This window comes from Telmatherina bonti (assembly GCF_933228915.1).
Source record: "Telmatherina bonti genome assembly, chromosome: 11".
In the NCBI taxonomy this organism is placed as follows: domain Eukaryota; kingdom Metazoa; phylum Chordata; class Actinopteri; order Atheriniformes; family Telmatherinidae; genus Telmatherina; species Telmatherina bonti.
Window position 1 is genome coordinate 21,139,064 of NC_136629.1, and position 19,511 is coordinate 21,158,574.

The 19,511-nt window shown below is 42.4% G+C and overlaps 2 protein-coding genes across 2 annotated transcripts in view; one reads left to right on the forward strand and one right to left on the reverse strand.

The window, feature by feature from the left end:
- Nucleotides 1-3,757: 3,757 nt before the first annotated feature.
- ism1 (isthmin 1) lies at nucleotides 3,758-12,940 on the forward strand (the record flags this gene model as incomplete). The annotated part of the gene is made up of 6 exons (XM_079248594.1): nucleotides 3,758-4,012; nucleotides 8,984-9,202; nucleotides 10,052-10,304; nucleotides 11,775-11,918; nucleotides 12,065-12,154; nucleotides 12,423-12,940. The coding sequence occupies exons 1-6, from the start codon at nucleotides 3,875-3,877 to the stop codon at nucleotides 12,938-12,940; spliced, it is 1,362 nt and encodes a 453-aa protein (XP_079104720.1). The 5' UTR covers nucleotides 3,758-3,874.
- Nucleotides 12,941-18,221: 5,281 nt separating this feature from the next.
- tasp1 (taspase, threonine aspartase, 1) overlaps nucleotides 18,222-19,511 on the reverse strand; it is a 31,632-nt gene continuing 30,342 nt past the window's right edge. The window contains exon 14 of the mRNA XM_079249406.1: nucleotides 18,222-19,426. Within this exon, the coding sequence (XP_079105532.1) occupies nucleotides 19,334-19,426 (93 nt within the window). The 3' untranslated portion in view covers nucleotides 18,222-19,333. The remainder of the gene's footprint in view (nucleotides 19,427-19,511) is intronic.

A 19,511-nucleotide genomic window follows, 5' to 3' on the forward strand; every position in this document is an offset into this window, starting at 1 on the left:
CATTATGTCTATATTTAGACGTTGGAAACTCTTCTTTTTTTTTTCTTTTCTTTTTTTTATGGAAGCATTTTTTGCTTCTTGTAAATTAATAGCTAAGAAATGAATGGTAATAATTAGATATGTGTAGACTAGAACCCGATGCAACGACGGCCTTTTGCTTTCTTATGTGAAAGGAAAAGCATTTGTTACTGTATTCTGCTGTTAGACTGTTGATTAATTGAGCCTGCTGATTTCTTTTCTTTTTTTTTTTAACAAGAAACACTGTACACGAATACTTCCTGAATCTTTTTTGGAGCAGAAAGTTTGATTAACTGTCTTACTGATGTGTTTACCTGAGCTGTGCTCTAATAACCGTTCTAATTTCCTGATCCGTGATTATTTACTTTGCCTAGAGCTGAATGGATCCAGCAAAAGATGACTGTTTCACAGTGAATTGTTGTTATAAAAAAAAAAAAAAAAAAAAAATGCTCTCTTTTCATCTCCAGAATAAATGACAGCCTTCCTGTAAATAATAGATCTTGCAGCAATTACGTCTTTGACATGTAGTTAAATCCAGACAAATAAAAAAGGTGTCACAGCTTGTTTTGCGGCAAGACTGCTCATACTTACCCAGTCTAAACAGCTTAATTGTTGATGTTTTAAAGACCTGCTGTTCTTTTTCACACACAGCCTGCGTAACAGTTGTGAAGGTAAGCATGCAGAGTATTCAGCACCTGAGCCAACAGAAACCTAACCTAGCAATTAGCTCTGAACCTTAAATTCTCGCGGTGTAGGGTAATCATTTGATTAACGCAGGAAGGATTATGGACGGATGATATGTGTTTTCGCAATCTGTCAGGCTGGTTCTAGTCCACACTTGTTTTCCCTCAGGATGTGACCATGTTTGTGCCTTTTTTTCTCAATAAACAACATGGCAACAACATTTTACAAGATATAATAAAGAAAAAAATTTGACAATTTGATATTCAGAAAGTATTTTAGTAGTTTATCTTACTTAGATGTTGCAAAAAAAACTACAAATAAGGAAAACAAACTATACTGGACTGCTTTGTTCTGTAAGTGAATACTTCACATCTGGCTCCTATAGGCAGAAACAATAAGAAACAGCTTCTTTAATCATTAAATCTGTGACATCATACTAATGGTGGTCCATAAAGATGCGGAGGAGGGGCTGGAAGTTGGACTCATATGTTGCATCAGGGTGCACTAAGATATTCCGGATGTCTGCTATTAATTTTTTGTTTATTTTCACCTTTAGTCCAAATGTAAGCATTGTTAAACTCGTTGTGGGTTTGCAGCAGAAAGCAGATGTGCCGAGAAGGGAACTGAAAAACGTGGAATTTATTCTTAAACATCAGAGCAGTGAGTCACAGATGTAAAGCGTTCACATCCTAAACTCCCCTGTGACAACCGAGAGAAAAGCAGACTTGAACTTGCTAAAACTTAGTGGTATTTTTTACACAGTTGAACAGCAAGAAACATCTTGTTCTACTTTTTTTGTTGTTGTTGTTGTTGTTGTTTTTAATATTTCTGAATTCATTTTGAGAAATAAATTCCATAATAGTTAAACATTATATTGTTGATTTCAAGTTAAAACATTTTTCCTCCCTTTCATTGATTATCATGGATTATGAAAGCTAACGCCTCATTAGCATTCATGGTAAATGACAGCCTACCTCCGAAGTGTCCGTTTCAAAACAGACCTCTGAGGCAACGTGACAGATAACACAGATGACAGTCAGGCAAGGTGGGAAGCATGAATCTCTCCAAACTTCCTCCCAGTCACTTGTAACTGCCTTCAGCTGCAGCTGAAGCAGCAAATGGTCCACGCTGGCATTCAAAACATCTGTGCAGCCAGACTACTATTGGTAAGCCCCCCCAGAGACCTCCCTTGCCTGCACCAGCCTCTTTTGAACTGCAGATCCAAATACACTGCACTTATTGGAATGGCATGTAGCTGCTATTCTGAAGGGGGATCCTCTGCTACGCCTTTGATGTCCACCAGTGTGTCCAAAGCAGGCAAGCCGTCCTCGCTGTACTCTGTTTTCTATTTGGACAGTGATTTTTCTATTCTGAAGAGGGTTTTGAAGTGAAGCAGACAAAGCACAGATTTACATGGTTTGGACAGCTGTGCTCTGCTTGGAGTGAGACTGAAGATGGGTGGTGGTGGGGAGCTTGTACTTGTCAGGGCATAAATAAGTAGGCCAAGGTGGCAGGATGTTTCATAAATTTAAAAAAAATTGAAGCTTTTTACTTTCTTTTACTTTTCTTTTGCATAATTGAGAGGAAAAATGAGCCTCATCTTAAATACATTTAATATCTATAACTCATTTTCTTTATACTATTAAACCCTGGCTTTTTTTTTTTTTTTTTTTTTTTACATATAACAATCCACAACTTTTGACCCACTTCTGTTATAAATGAATGTTTAGGGCTCCATCAGAGGAGATGGGCTGCCAGGAACCGGTGAACTGTCATCCAGCTAAGGCAGCAGCATCCCTGCTTGGTGCATAATTTGACACAGCAGCCTGTCCTTTGAAGAGGACAATAAAATGTCTCACATCGACTAATCACATTAAGGACCATTTGTCTTGCTCAACTGAAGTGTAACAGCACAATCCGTTTTACAGGCAGACTGATGGGGCCGTTGCTGTACACACCTCAACAGGAGAGACAGACCTCCTGGAAGGCACACAAGAGCCTTTTCCTCTGCAACGCATCCAGTGAGGCTTCCAGGGACCACCATGAGCCGGGGGTCCAAATATTGCGCATACATGTAGTTGTTGAATTGTTTTGTATAACTAGTGATCAATTAGTTTTGTTGTTTTTTTTAATTAAATCTTACGTTGTTTTTTTTTTGTTTTTTTTAAAAATCTTATTATGAAACACTCCCATCTACTGTGGAAGGAGCACTATAACTTTGGTGCGCGCTCCTCTTCATCCTCCAAAACAAGTATTTGACTTTAAAACCGTCAACAGGCTTCAGGTTGGTGAGGAGGCTGAAAGGGACGAAAGAGTTAATCCGGGGGAGGGCCCCTGACAGGGGCGTTTGGTATAAAACCACCTCAAGAGCACAAAACAAGAGCAGCGTGTGTCTGAGACGTAGTTTGATATGGTTAGACTCGTTTCCTCCTGCAGGCGCGCGCCAGCCAGCGTCTTCATTTCTGTGGACCCACAGTCCGCAGCAATGGATGAATACTGAACCAGAGGGTTAAGTACCACCTCTGAAGATTTACTTAGTTTGTTTTGTTTGGGCTTTTTGTTTGTTGTTGTTTTTTTGTTTGTTTTTTTGTTACCTGCAGTTCACTTTTACCTGAAAAAGCAGTGCGGCTGGATAATGCGCCGGATTAGGTCGATAAGAATGTGGACAAAGCAAGAAATGCGTGTTAGCGGATGAAGTGGAAGTGGGAAAGTTGTGGCAGGAGGCTGGGAATGTGGCGGGGAGCCACGCAGATGCAACTTTCCTGCAGCTTGGAGCTGTGAAGAGGCGCAACAAGAGCGGAAAGTGTGAATGTTGCGCGCTGGATCAGCCCCCCCTGTATGAATTAACTTAAATCAAACTATTTGAATATACATGAAAAGAACATTCATTTTTAAGACAATCCAAACGTTTACAAAGAAAATAAAACAAACACTGGATTCAAATTAACTTAAATTACTTTTTTTTTTTTTTTTTAAATATCTGACAGCCATCTTCCCCCCACTGGTTCCATTTCCCCTCATTTTTGTAATTCTGATTCCCGAAGTGGCTTCGAAGTGGTGTTGCGGCTCCTCGTCCCCGGCGGATCCGGAGATTGGAGTCCCTGCACCGGGAGGAGGCGGAGCCGCAGCTCCGGCCACGGCGCTCGCTCCGAAGAGCGCGCGCGTGAAGAGGATGGTGCGGCTGGCGGCAGAGCTGCTGCTGCTCCTGGGACTCCTGCTGCTCACTTTGCACATCACGGTGCTGCGGAGCAATCCGCTGCCTCAAGGAAACCTAACTGTGAGCCTGGATCAGGACACGACACGTTCAGAGGTGAGTTTGGAGCTCAGCTGCTGGCTGTCAGGGGGAGATTTCTTGGGAGTTTGATTAAAAAATGGGATGTTTAAGATGTCTAAGATAAGATGCTCATGTGACCCAGTTGCTCAGTTAAAGGAAACACGCCATATCTACCCCAGGTGGGGGCGTTGGGGAGGGTTTGTGACTTGTCATTCACGTGGAAGTAGTTCCTGAAGATGGTGGTGAGCCAGCAAAAGGGAAGAAGATCCAGGATTATGGATCAGCCCCCCCAAAACACAGACATCAGACACACCTCCCTATATTATAGGGGGTTAAAACTGAGCTGCAGGCGTTTCTCTGTCATCATGGGCTCATCTATGTTCATCCAAGTGCTTACTTGATAAATTAAGGAGGGTCATGGCTGAAGGTGGTCTTTTCCTGCCTGGGGTGTCTGGAGACCCGCCTGGCATCATCCTGACCTTCGCTCTCTTCCAGATCAATCTTTAACATGTTTTAGCTCCTGCTGATCTATGCTGTGACACATAAACAGATCAGCAACATGTTCACGCCACAGCTTTCAATGCAAACTCAAAGAGCTGTGATCCAAGTTAAAGCATGAAATGTCACATGGGATACTTTTGTCCACATGACACTCCTTTAGACGAGTAATGGTTTAACTGACCACTTCAACATCTACATCGAGCACACACACACACACAGCAGAGCCTAAAATCATGGTCGGAGGATTAAGATTGATCTGGGATCAATAGGCTTTTTTTTTTTTTTTTTTTTTTTAAAGAGTATTAAGCATCCCTCTGCTGCTTTTTGGTGTATATTTAGTAAACTGCTTAAATTCTCTTCTGCTTCCAGTGATAAATGGGCATGTATCCTCACTGGAACGGTGTCTCATCATTAATGCCTTATTAGGACTCAAGGGAAATGCATAGAAAGAATGTTTTACTTTTAAAAAAAAGTTTGGCAAAGGTCATTTTTCTTATCTCCACTGTTGCTGCCATCACTGTAGACAGACTTGAGTATATGCAAGCCTGTGTTTTCTTGGATGTTTGGCCATGCAAAGCTGAGGAAATATTTCAGGAATTTATGGAATATTTGTCGCCCTGCCAAAAGTTGATTTGGATGAGCAGGATGAGGAGCAGCAGGGAATTTCTCCTGACAGTTTAAAGTAGAAAATGCACGTCTCACCCCAGCTTCAATATCCCCCTTTGTCATTTGTCTAAATTTACATCGAGATTCTTCCCAGCAAAGAAGCCACAAACAAGCCTTGGATGGTGTTTTCTCTCTTTTTAGCTCTATGTTCAGATATGCTTCACTGTCTGTTGAAGACGGTGATGTCATCTTTCAGCCATGCTTGTCAGAGCCCGGGGTGTGTATTGTCGTCCCAAGGTGTCATGTTTGAAATGGCTTTCACAGAAACACAAAAGTCAGGATGCAGCTCTCTGCACCTGAAGTGAATAAAAAAAGCGCTTTGGCTCAGGAAGGGAGATTCAGGCACCGTGACAATGCAAATTAAGTGGTAACTTCCCAACATTACTTATGAATTTCTACCCTGAGGCAAACTGATGTCCTCACATTTCAAGAGAACCTTAATACCACTATTTTTTCTCAGTTTAATTGGGCACATAAACATTTGCACACACCCAATATGAGGGATGTGACAGAGAAAGGATGATTTTGTCCTTCACCCACGTAAGTGTTTTGCTGAAAAGCATCTGTTACAATGTGGGCTGCCTTCATTTCCTCTAAGCCTCCCTGGGGGGTGGGGGACCCCTGAGTTGCTCCCAATTGAAAATAGAGTCATGGCCCTTTAAGGAGCTCCTCACAAAGTGAAAAAGGGGGAAGCGGGAAAAGAAGAGCAGAAACTGGGAGGAGGGAGAGGGATGTGGCTTGTGTGTGCAAGTGCTCATTCATGGCTTTTAGAAGTGGGGGGGGGTGGCATCCTGGGAGGCCCCAAATGAATTGAGGACTAGTGTGTCACTTTTGATCTCCAAATTAAAGCATGTTCCTCTTAGATGAGCGATAAGGACCGTAAAGCAGCCCACCATCAAAGCCAACACTGATTATTTAACATTTGAATGAGTTTTTTTCTGGTGCAGTTCTAATGTATGGCTTGTGTTTAGGAAAGGAGGACAAATTAAAACGAGGTACTTTTTCTTATTAAAATTGCCTGTGAAACAACAGTCAGAGTCATGTGGAAAAGCAGGAAGGTACTGGTCTGTGCCGCTCATAATAACTGCATTTCCCTGTTTTGTTTTTTTTTATCTGTCTGTTTGCTAACGTTCTGATGAAATTTAATCTTTTTTTCCATTTCATTCAATTTGTTTGCTTTAATAAACACAACTTTTTGGTGAACTCATGTTTATGAGAAGAAAAACATATTTTTTCTTATTTTCATAGGGCAGATTTGTCTTACAAGGTATATAAATAATTTTCCTTTTTTTTATTATGCTTCATTTTGGGTAATTGGTTATTTTTTCCAACAAAAATATTATTTTATAAGTAAAAAGATTCAATCTCAACCTATCAGTTCAGATTGCTTCAATATTTAATGAGTGCAGAAACAACAGAAATAATTTATATAATTGTTCCAGTGGGGGAAAAAAAAACACCTTTCAGTGTTTTAAAAATTTGAGGTTATTAAATATTTGAACACTGTCTGGATGCATAACATAAAAAAAGATGGAATAAAGAAACACTGTAGTTAATATGAATGCCACATTGTCACACCAACTTCTGCAATCATTTATCCATGAGATTCCTAGAAGGAACGCTGGTTGTTTTAGTCTTTAATGCATCACCGAAACGTAAATCAAACTGGATTATTGCTGCTCTGCAAACAATGTTTGCCTCCAAACTGACAAAACTACTGTGTGTGTTTCCAGGCTTCAGCTCTGTTACCTCCCATATTGAGTGAGAGTTGCATCAGGATTAATCAGAATACTTCAAATGTGCTCAATTAGTTTCAGGATTAATCTGTTGTGTGTCACACTGCCAAATATGTCACATGGCTAAATCAAGATGAGATTAGCATGTGAGGATATTACAGGATAATCTGCTTGCTGCGGGTGAGTTTCACTGCCAATCAGTTTATTCTGAGAAATCACAGAAAAACTGCAGTTAGCAGTGCTGTTTTGCTTTCATCTTCACTTTGCTGGACTTTTCCTTAATGACAGTTGTTCCTAATCTTACCATATCTGCTGCGGCCCTGAAATTCCTGCAAGTTCATTGTTTCAAATGGTGGCTGAAGACAAAAAAAAAGTAATTTTAGCGTTAAAAAAGTAGTGCTTATGTATTCTGCTGTCAAAAAGTACCGAAATTTATAACCCACCCACCGTATGAGACACCTGTTGTATGTTTGCGTTTACATTATGTTTAAACCAATGAGGGTTCTGATGGGGTCGCTCCCTCAGCGGAGCTCAGTTACAACCACTGAGTGAAATCTGAAGACTGGGAACTTGAAAGGCACAGTTATCACATGGGCATCTCAAAGTCCAAAAGCTTCTGATAGAAGCAAAGAGAGCTTTGTGATGTTCGTGTAAAGAGTAGATAGCTGATGCATAAATTGTGCTCCTGAAATGTTTCTCTGGACAGAGCTCTTAGCTTTAAGTGGTTACAGAAACAAGGCCTTGGTGGTTTTAACTGGAATCTCTTTTTGTAAATATTTTCCCCTTCAAATATTATGATTCTGAACATAAATTCACATAATCTGGGCCTCTTATTGACATTAAAACCTCTTCCTTTTTCTTTTCTTTTTTTGGTGGCTGCAAAACCATCAATGCTTCTTCCCCAAAATGATGGCTGGTTGTGTAATTATTTTAATTACAGCATAAACTTGCATTAGAAAATGTGATGTGAACGTTTTTGCATTCTTTTAAATCATCATATTATGTCCATCTGGTTTCTGCTTATGAATGAAGAATGGCGTAAAGCAGCTGTGCAGCTGCTGTCACCCCCTCCTTCCCCGGCCACTGAATACATGTTACATGTACATTTATAATCCCTCCTTCCTTGCTGGGCAGCTCCATTTACAGCGCCTATATTGCCCCAGAGTGCACCTTGGCTGGACACAAACAGCTCTACTGGGGGCTTTTATGCCCACCACAATGTGGCTGAGCTGACACTTTGTCTGTGACTGGCCGCTGCAACCATTCAGAATGCTTCCATATTCTCAGGTCTCCTCCCGGCCACAAAAACACTGGGGAGGAAGAAATGGGACATGAAAAAAGAAAGCAAGGAGCATGATTGATGCTTTTGTTTGATCTTATTTTCTGCCACCCCAGAATGGATGATTGCTGACTACTTATGGCTGTCTGTCCAATTTAGGAATAATTGTTCCTTCTGTGCATACCTGATAGAGGACATATGCCTCAAATGTCGTTTTGGGATGGATTTACAACACCCTGTCAGAAGACCAAATGTTTTTATGTCCTCAAGAAGCAGATGTAATTATTTTGCAATGTTTGCTTAGGTGTCTCTGTATAGCTCCATGCAGGAAAACCATCAATCTTACATTAGCTCCCTTCTAGCAGCCAGCACCAGAACATGCTATAAATGTCCACAACATATTACTACGGTAAACTAACAGTATATTTTGTCAGTTAGAACCGGAAAAATACATAGTATGGCTGCGGATTGTAATCTGAGTACAAGCTGTAGGAAGTTTTATGTTTTAATGTAAGCAGGCAGACGTAAAGAATACAGCATGATTGTTTCACCGCTTCGGTGGCTCTTTTTCTGGGCTCTCAGTCAAGAGTCCTCCGTCCAAAGGATTTACGACAGAGGTCATGGCCACATGAACCTCTGTCAACACATGAGATCAATCTAAAGTTGCTGAGTGTGCAGACTCATTCAACATCGAGCAACAAACAGGAGTCTTTGTTTGAGCATTCGCAAGGAAGACGGCGAAACATTTCAGAAAGACATTCAAACGTCGTGGAAAAACAAACGCATTAGCAGTGAAATTAACGTTATCTTCTTTTCTCTCCTCAGCAGAAAAACATAAATGCCAGAAGTAGCTCTTCTGCCCAGCTGGCTCATGAAGACCGGAGGTCTGGTCCAGAGCACCGGTTGGCCCATCAGCCTGCAACCCTCCCTTGGGCACAAGGCAGCAGCGTACACAAGGATGGCCCCGGCGCTTTCCTCCTAGATCTGCACAATTTCCCAGACCTCTCCAAAGCCGATATCAATGGACAGAATCCCAACATACAGGTGACCATGTGTGTCCGTGCACCTGCCAGTGCCACTTTGATGCTCCGGCTCACTTAAGACATGGCTACTCAAGCATGCACGACAGGAAGAGCAGGCAGGAAGATGGAGAACAGCTTGGTGCACATCAGTACACCCTTTTTTTTCTCCCCCCTCTTCCTCCTTTCTTTCCTCCCTTGTCTGTTTTCACACTTCCTGGTTCCCATTAAAGCCCAGGGTAGAAGCGTAGACACCACGCCAATCAGAATGACCGCTGACAGGCAGAGACGAACCGCTAATGCCTTGATACTAACCCATGTGCAGGAACATGGTTGGCAGCTTATGTAAATGTGCGGCAAGTCCTTGCCCATAAGTCCCTCCGTGATGCAGATGGTTGAGTAACCGCTGCCATGTTTAAATCATTCTCCTGTCTAATCCAGCAAGGGGGGGGGTGTCTTTCCATTTCTGAGGGCATCACTGCTAAATTTGAGCACGAACAAAGTGTATTAACATCTCAAGATGTGGGAAGAGAGCAAAGCAAGCAATTGAGCAAGGGCGTGAGGCTGTGGGAGCAAGAGAGGAGAAGGAGGGGGTGTCTTTGATCCTGGGATTCATCTGGCTTTCATGGTCTGAAGGAGGCTGAGTAGCCCTTTGAACTTTGTGTTTAGGTGGAGAGAGCCCGAGAGGTGGGAGGGCGACCGCGGAGCAGGGGTGGTGTTCCCCCCTCATCTGGGAGGCACATGTGTTAGGACAGAAAGGGGGGAGGGTGGGGAGGGGGAAACACAAAGTGCCACCTTACAGCATCCAGTTTTCTGTTTCTGTTTAAAGCCGTACATGTACATGGAGTTTAATGTGACTTCTCTCTCAAACCAGGTAACCATTGAAGTGGTGGATGGACTGGAGGGTCATGAACCAGAGAAAGGCCTCCGGAAGGAAAGAAAACCCAACTGGGCCACCCCGAACTGGAGAAACTGGTGGCCCCACACTTCGTCATCCTCCTCCTCTTCGTCCACTCTTCAAACAGAGGAGCACGATCGCTCCTACAGGAGCAAAACAGAGGACAGCAACTTCCTCAGGCCACCGGCAGACTGGGACCGGAAGGGAAGCAAAGCTCAAACTGAATACGGTAAGAGCGACAGGCGGGAGTTAAAGGCACAATGCAGGGTATTTTGCTGGCTCTGTGGGCTCATATTTGAGCCCCAGATGGCCACAGTTTTATGCGAAATCTGTAATTTGCAGATTTGCTGATTTAAGCTGTCACCATAATAAGTGCAGTCATCCCATGCGAGGCTTTTGGCAACCCCTGATTGAAGCCCTTAACACTCTTTTATGAGATAAATTCCTCCGTGTTGCAGAGCTAGCTACGGTTTCCACGCCTGACAACATCAAAGCTAAATCGCAGTTGTGGAGCCGGAAGGACTGTTGGGCAATTCGCACTGAACTCTCCAAAAGTAACCTCACAGATAAATCTGCCGTGAAAGAATTTACGCTCACTGTCATACAGTGGGACCCATGTTGAAGCATGCCCAAACCGATATGGCTGAACAGGAATGCATGCGCTGTGGAAAATGTCACTTTATTCACTTGCACTACAACGTTTGGCAAGAAGATTTGATATGTTCTGTAAAACCGTAACCCGTGTTGAATGTTTCTGGCTTATCACCGTGGTTAGATTCAAAGTATTCCTGCAGTTTATACCACACTAACGGACAAGGATGCATTTTAACATCATTACGGTCATAGTTTAGAACTTAATCATCATATTTGTAGACAAACAGCAAAGATCATTCATCACAATCCACTGATGGTTCATGCAGTTGGTGGTCCGCATACAAAGTTTTTATGTATTCTGACTTTCATCTTAGCTGCTAATACGTCAATGATGTGCATTAGAAGTAGGGGAGAGGATGCTGTGTGACTTGTATTAATGCAAAATGTTCATAATGAGGGGCAGATGGCAACAAGGGGGTGTATTTGGTGGTTTGGACCCTCTCCAGAAATACTTCCATCCCAAAATGCCCACATTAATTCTTCTCATTGATGGAGTGCTGCTTTCAAGATGTGTGTGCATGTGTGTGGTAAAGCGATGGTGGTGGTAAAGCGAGGTGAGCCCTCTGCAACTATTGTAGTGAATACAAATTACAGCAAAATGTTCAGTGATAATTGGAGTTGAGAGGATGTCTTGCCATTTCACATAGCTTTTTTTTATTTTTTATAAACAGCTGAGCTGCTTCCTTTACCACTCTGTCAGGGGTGTGCAGAAGATTTCTGTTTGTAAAGCATGATTCCCTGTGGCTTCATTGGAATATGGCAAATGTTTTGCAGTCACTTCGCTAACTGAACACACTCTGCGGCCTTTGCCTTGAACTTGCTGGTTCCAAAATATTGTGTAAGCATGTGCAACATATTGTGTGTGTCTGTAGAGAAGCTTCTGTGGCGTCTACTTTAAGGAGCAAAGTCAGAGAGAGCTGCCCCATCTCCCTTTTCATGTCTTAACCTCGTTCGGCGTTAGTGAGACGTGCCTGCGGGCCTGAGTAAAGTTCAGTGTGTGGTTCGCATCAGAGCTGAGGATCTGTCTCTCTCTCTCTGATCCCAGACTACATGGATGGGGAAGGGGACTGGAGTAACTGGTCAGCATGCAGTGTCACTTGTGGGAATGGAAACCAGAAGAGAACCAGGTCTTGTGGTTACGCCTGCACAGCCACGGAGTCCAGAACTTGTGATATGCCCAACTGCCCAGGTAATATTTTGTTTTTCTCTGTACAATAAAAGAAACAAAAATCCACATTATTATTGGCTGTAAAAAAAAGACTCAAAGTCTATGATTTGAATTTGTGCTCTTTAATAATTTCTCCCTCCTTTCACCGTGCATTCATCTCTTTAAAGGTATTGAAGATGCCTTCAAGACGGCAGCTACTGAAGTGAGCCTGTTAGCTGGAACGAATGAGTTTAATGCCACAGAGCTCTTTGGCGTTGGTAAGATTTTGTCTGCTCTTCTTGTATTCCATACTATTATTCTTTCAGACATAATTGCACTATTAAAGGCAGTTAATCCGCTGTGCAGCAACAGAAATGTGCAGCAGAGAAACGAGGCTAGCCGGTCTCTCTGTCTGTTTTTCATAACCTCAGTTAAAAACACACCTTCATGTTTAAATATTCCTGTCACGCTGCTGATTTCATCCTCTACTTTTCGGGAGTGCTTGAGAGGAGACGCAGCATCTGATAGAGTCGTCATTTCTTCCAGACACGGACAGCTGTGAGCGTTGGATGAACTGCAAGAGTGATTTCTTGAAGAAGTACATGACCAAAGTGGCCAATGATCTCCCCAGCTGCCCTTGCTCCTACCCGACTGAGGTGGCTTACAGCACGGCCGACGTACATGATCCCGCCACGCGCAGAGATTTCCGCTGGAAAGACGCCAGCGGCCCAAAAGAGAAGCTGGAGATCTACAAGCCCACGGCCCGCTACTGCATCCGCTCCATGCTGACCCTCGAGTCCACCACGCTGGCTGCGCAGCATTGCTGCTACGATGACAACATGAAGCTCATCACTCGCGGCAAAGGCGCCGGCACACCCAACCTCATCAGCACCGAGTTCTCGGCCGACCTACACTACAAGGTGGACATCCTGCCCTGGATCATCTGCAAAGGCGACTGGAGCCGCTACAACCAGGCCAGGCCACCGAACAATGGCCAGAAGTGTCCGGACAATCCTCAGGATGAGGACTACTACAAACAGTTTGAGGAAGCCAGGGAATTCTAACCCAATGTGAGAGAAAAGTTCAGCTAAAACCTCAAAAATATTTTTTTAGCCTCTGAAAAAAAGACTTATTTGAACCAAAACAAACAAACAAAAAAAAAAAAAAAATCTAATGCAGCCGGAACTCTTGCATGCTACCATGCAGCTTCTTTTTTCTGACTTCATGTAAAGCAGGCACAAAAACTTTTTTTTTTCTTGTGTTTCTTACGTCGCTTTTGTTTTTATATGCCTGGACTAATTTAGCTGCACAGCTTAACTCAGATTTGGTCACTAAAAGGGAGAAATGACATCATATTCTTAAAAGGGAAATGTATTTTTTTAAAGATGTCTATTTACATCGCCTCTATTTAGAGCCTTTATTTTCGGGGAATCTGGAGGGGCTCCTGCTAAGATAACAATAAAATCCCTCAGTAATGTGTTGGAAGAAAGCAGGACATGAACAGGGTCGCCTGGCTTTCCTCACTTCATCTCATCCAGGTCATCTTGTAAGCTTATTGTTTATTTAGCATGCAGATCTTTTTTTTTATTTTTTTTATTTCCATTAATTTACTCTTGTAATTTAACTTTGCCATTTGTGTATCTGAGGCGGTTCTTCATTGTAAAAAGCCTGCATTATTTTTGTAAAGTATTTATTAAGTTGTGAGATTCCTCTCTTGTTCATGAGTAGCCATCATCGTGCGTATCTGTGTTCTCAAGCTAGGAATAAACCTGCATAGAGCATTAAGAATGTGTGGATTCAAATGTAAGGAAAGATTTTTGAGATATAATTCTATAAATAAATGTTTAAAACGTCAGTGACCGTGTCAGATGACAGAAAAGACATTTTCCCTGCATGGGAAACCTCTTCAAGGTATGAATGAATAAAAAAAAAAATTCAAGGTTAATCTGCTGCTATTAGATTTCTCTCCTGCAGTAAGAGGAAAATTTATATCCAGGGAAAGAATAAGTATTTCGTCTCATCAGTTACAGTCCTCTGACAGACTTAAGCCAGTGCACAAGACTTCCATTAGTTCCATGCAGCGTCACTGTCAAGCCAGGCCTTTTGATGGGGTTGTGATATTTCTTCACAGGGTGAGGAGAATAAGGTTCCCTTGAATGCGACTCAAATTCTTTGTCTTTGGCATGTGTCCTCACATTCCTGAGTAATTTCTCAGTGTACACATGCGCTCGCACACACTCACCGCTGCCTGTCCGGAGCAGGGACCTCTGACCATTCCCTCTGCGCTGAGGGCTGCTGTTATTGTCACACAGAGAAAGCCATTCATGGTGCCCTCATTCCTGCAGTCCTGTGTGCTGCACAGCTGGTCGGGTGCAGGGCTCGTCTTTATATTGCAGCAGGTCCCGGCACGTTTCAGCGTCCCCGAGGCACTACTTGCAACCAATTATTTGTCTTACTATTCATACAGAATTCCTCCCCTGGCATCTTTCAGCCCATTTATCCCAAACACAGCCTTTTTGCCAACAACATACTTCCACCGCTCACTGTAAATCACACTTTGTTTTAAGGTGTGGTTGGACTTCACCCTCTTTTTAATCAGACCCCCCTTTTTTTTCCCCCTCCATCTTCTGGCCTGTCCATGAGTTAAAGCCGTTTAATGCAAAGATTAAAGTAACCAGACTGGTATCTCAGCCCAGCATATGCTGAACAGGCCACGAAGATCAAAGTGAGGTGTTCATCTTTATTTTGTAACATTAGTGCCAAGCTCAAATTGATGACATACTTCCATTCCCCCACACCCCACCCCCACCCAGTATCTCTTCTTCCAGACAGGCTCCACGTGTCTCCGGAGCAGGCAATTACTCGCGCGGCCTCTTCTTTTTTCACTTGCCTTGCCTCCCCTCCCCTACCAGCACCGAACACAACTTGCACTGTAAGTCCTTTGCAAAGACTTCACATTGCAGTCAAACCTTCGACCAGAGAGTCCGGATTAAACTTGCTGTGTTGCCTTAAAGGCGTCAGTGAGGTTTTACTTTTGTGTTACTATTTCCAGGACTTCACCCTGGTGCGTTTCAAAGGCTGCAAAGCACCATATTAGTGGTATATTGTCAAGGATCTGAAAGGGCTCATTAAGCATCACTAAGATATGATTTTTGGTATTTTGCCTCTATTTTGGTTATGAGAAGGAACTCATGTTCAATGTACTCTCAGAGTTGAGAGCCCTGAGGTTGACAGTGCTGGCTCTCTGGAGATATCCATAAGAGGACTAACAATGGGGGGGGGGGGAGAAAAAGCAGTCGGTTTTTTGGATGTGGACGCGCGTGGAACCAAGAAATTCTCAAGGTTCTGCTGTTAATGTGAAAAAATAGGACGCAATAAAACAAGTGCAGGTGGTTTGTTTCTGGAGTTCACCGTCAAAGCTGCAATAGGTAAATAAGCAGGCTGCACAGTGCCAATCACACATCTCCGTGCTTTGTGGTGTGGTGCAGATGTGGCACAGCCATTTTTAGCCTCCTTCCTTCACTTTCTTTCACTCCCTCCCCCGTGCTGGTACTTTATGGGTGGTGTAGCACAATGCAGGAAGTGTCTGGGCCACAATACCGCAGGGCTGTAACAGCATGGCAAACCTAATTAAAAGGTTTTTCTTTTGGCTTCTAATCAGAAAGAGTTGACCTGGACCAGGAGTTTGCTTATCTAGCAGCCTCGCCCCCCCTTTGCACTCTCCTGACAAAGCGAGGGGTGTTCTGCACGTCATAATCTCACATCTCTGGCACAGCAAACCAGAGGAGTAGGTTGTGGGGGTGGGGGCAAGTATGTCTGCGTGTACAGCTGAACAAACAGGCCAAGTACATGTGGAACATCTGAGAGGGCACGGTTCCTTACTTAACCCCTGCTGCCAGGACATTGCTGAGGTGCAGTGATCTGCAGCTACATCATTTACAGCAAAACAATGGACATCCTGCTTCACTTAGACATATAATATCACCGTGCAGTGAATGTTACCTCGTTAGATGTGTCTGCTGGACTGAGCGGCACCTGCCGCTGGTTCACGTCCTCTATAGTTCAAAGTTAAGCAAAAATAGCATGCACCTGTTCAGATTCACACACAAAGTTGCAGGACATAATCTCAGCACTTTGAGTGTAAAGAGTGTAAATCAACATTTTCTAGATCAGAGTGACGCAGCTGAGATTCTTGCCTGGTCTGACAAAAAAGGAGCTCGAAACACTGTTTTTTTTTTGGGTTTTTTTTTAAAAAAAACTCTCTGAGTGTAGATAGCAGATACTGCCACAGTGTGTGTCGGTGTGACTGATAGGGCTGGTGGTCCTGAGGTGGTGAGAGGAAGAGAAGTCCACATGAGCATGGAAGCTGCATGGCCGTGACTCACGGTGACAGCACCGCTTGGCATGTGAGGACAGCAGCGCAGAAAGGCACGGCTGCTGCCTTTGATCTTAATTTGCTTCACCGTCTGTTTTGCATTTAAGAGCTTTGCTGAGCGAAAGGCAATGGATATACCTTGAATGGCTCAGGACCCGGTCCACTTTTTAAATACCCGGGATCTTTTTTCAAAGCTAAGGGGATCCAGAACAGGGAGGGATGATGTTTGAAGTGGCAGATTCTACGCTGAATAAGGAACAGGGTCTCCTGGCAGCACAGATTAGCTCTGATGAAAAGAGGGTGCTCTATAATAACACATAATCACACCAATGGAGAAGGGTGACTATGTACACAGTTAGAAGCAGGGTAAAATTCATCTCCCTTTGGATGGACTCGCAAGGTTAAAACCAGGGTCAGGTTGCTGTGATATATACATATATTATATACATGTATAAAAATATATGTATAATGTAAACATTGTCTCATGACTTTCCTGATCTGTGCATTATTGACACCAAACAACGGTGGTATCTTATGCCAGAGAAGCAAATTGGTTGAAAAATCATCGATATGTGTCCTGATCTCAGAGTCAGGCAGAACCCTCTGACAGGGAGGCATTTCTCCCTTCAAACAGTGAACATTTATCTTTTCACAGCTCTATTGCACATTCCTCTCAGACATCACAGCGGCCACAGTCCAGACCCAGCAGCTGAACAAAGTCCTGCCCAAAATACTGATACAGTTTGTGAACCAACCAAAAAGCAATTACAAAATAAAAGCATTATTTATTTTCCTCCCCATTTCTAAACAGACTTGACTATTTCCACTATTGTGTTTGCTTTCAGTTCCAATTACTTCCCGACATGTCACATCTTTCCTGACAATCTATTTTTAGCAGTCCACTCGTCAGATTGTATTTATGCTCTCTGCTACACGGCTACAAGCACGGCTGTTTGAGCAGAAGGAAAACTTCCAGTGAGCCTCAACATTGTCGGAACTTTTTGGAATTTCCTGTATTTCTATATAAACACAACTTACTGGTATGATCAGATTTCCACACAACCTTAAAGAGTAGAAATGGAAAAACCAGTTTAAGAAAAATATGATAATAGATCATATCTTTTAAAGAAAAACCAATAAAATATGACAAATGAGTGAGTGACCAAAATATGTGACTTTCTGAAAGCAGTTGGTTTGAAGGTGGAATTAAAATCAGGTGTTTTCAATCAACGGGATTAGAGTCAGGTGTGAGCGGGCGCTCAGTTTTCTCTGAAGGACGGGGATCTGTCAAAGTCTGCAGTTTGCTGAAGTTTATGGTGACAAATCAAAACAGGATGTCTAAAAAGACATCACCCCATTTCTTTAACATGATAATATCGGTAATGTCATGAGCCTGTTTCACTGCATCTGCACTGGGACAGCTGGTCAGCAATGAATTCTTGCAAAACATCGTTTTCGCCTTCCATGTTGTGGAAAGATGTAAACTGAACAGTAAATGTGTGAAGGGCATCAATCCACATCTCAGAGTTTGGCTTTACTACACAGATGTACAGGATGTACAAAATTGCAGGACGACTTTAAGGAAATACTTAACTATTGCTGAAGACAGGATGTCCTCTAGATTCTCATAAAAAGCACACATTTTACTTACAGGCAGGTAATGATGGATCATCTGATTTTATATAACAGAATTTTTCTTTTTTTTTTAGAACTTGGAACTGGGATATAAATATAGAAACCCACAAATAAAAACAAAGGTTCACAAACTTTTAGGCTGTGTTGTCCAGTGTTATGAATGTGTGCCCTTCTAGAGTTAAGTCATCAAACAAACAAAAAAAAGCCACAAAAATGTAGCAACATAGGCTTTATTTAGTTTCTTAGCACTGCAGAGAGTGGTGCACATATGATCTCCATAGCTTATACAAGTTTCTATTCATTGCATTTTCATGTAAACAATAAAGAAGCTCAACTGTGGTTTTGTTGGGACTGGAATTCTTCCTAACTGCGTGAAAAAGTGGAACCCATTACCCAAACAGATGTTAAGAAGTCAATTACTCTTTTTTTCTTTTTTTTTTTTTCAAGTAAAATTCAAAAGCACCATCTCATGGGCTTGATGCATAAATTAGTTTTTAGATGTATTTTTTTTTCTAAATCAAGAAAATACATCTCTTTTTACAACGGGACTGTACAAATATAAATTGGGATTTTTACATGATGACTAACAGTCACATCTGGTGGTAAATTTCAATGCTGCTACCTGAGCATTTTGTATCCGGAAGTGCATAGCCTCCTCCTTCTTGATCACCACTCCAACCATCAGGAAAGGTTTTCTACATGCAGTAGATATGTATTCACATTTCAAAACGAGAAGCAAAGCGTTCTGTGGCTTAAATGATAATAGAAATTTATCATGATTTAAGATGCATATAATGCTACGTTGCACACTATGCTGGAGGACTAATATGCATGTTTAAGTATGCATACACACTCATCACAGATATAAATTCTTAATAATAATCTTGAGAATCAGGCATTTTATAAGGTACAATCTGGCATATTTTTAATATTGAAAAGTATTTTTTGGAAGAAATTAACATCTTGCTCATGAAATTTCTAAACATCTAGAAACAGTCACATCTCTCCAGTAACAGAAAATAACATTAACATCCACCCTGTTTCCCTAAATTATAGCTTATGTACAAAAGGAAGGACGCCACTTTTTAGCTGAAAAAAGTATCGAAGGAAAATGGTGCATGAAGGCAATGATGCATCAAGTTTAGTCCAGGTGACACTGACAGCTTGGTGGGAGTACGTTGGCATAGACTACATGTTGGAGGCAGAAGTGGCAAAAGGAAGTCTTGTAAGTGCACTAACCAGAAGCAAACGCTCCTTGCTCCTTCCTGAACACCTGTTAAAACAATGAGAGCTTATTTCCTCTGGCATCACAAAGGCTATGGGGAGGTGAAGGTGATGGAGATGTGCACGTGGGTGTGAGTGCGTGTGCATGTGTTGAGTTTGTAGAGGAGTATTGCTAAAAAAGCAGAGCAGAGAAGAGAGAGAGAAAGCGCGGAGAGAATGGCGTTCACTCCACAATGCCCATCAGCCGACATACCCCTCCTTCGATGGCCAAAGACTGTCCAGGAACAGTTCCAGGTGGTAATCTGGATATGTGTGTCTGCAGGCAACAAAAAGAGACACACACACACACACATGCACACAAACAAAATTAGAAAACATCAAAGTTACATTAAAAAAAAAAC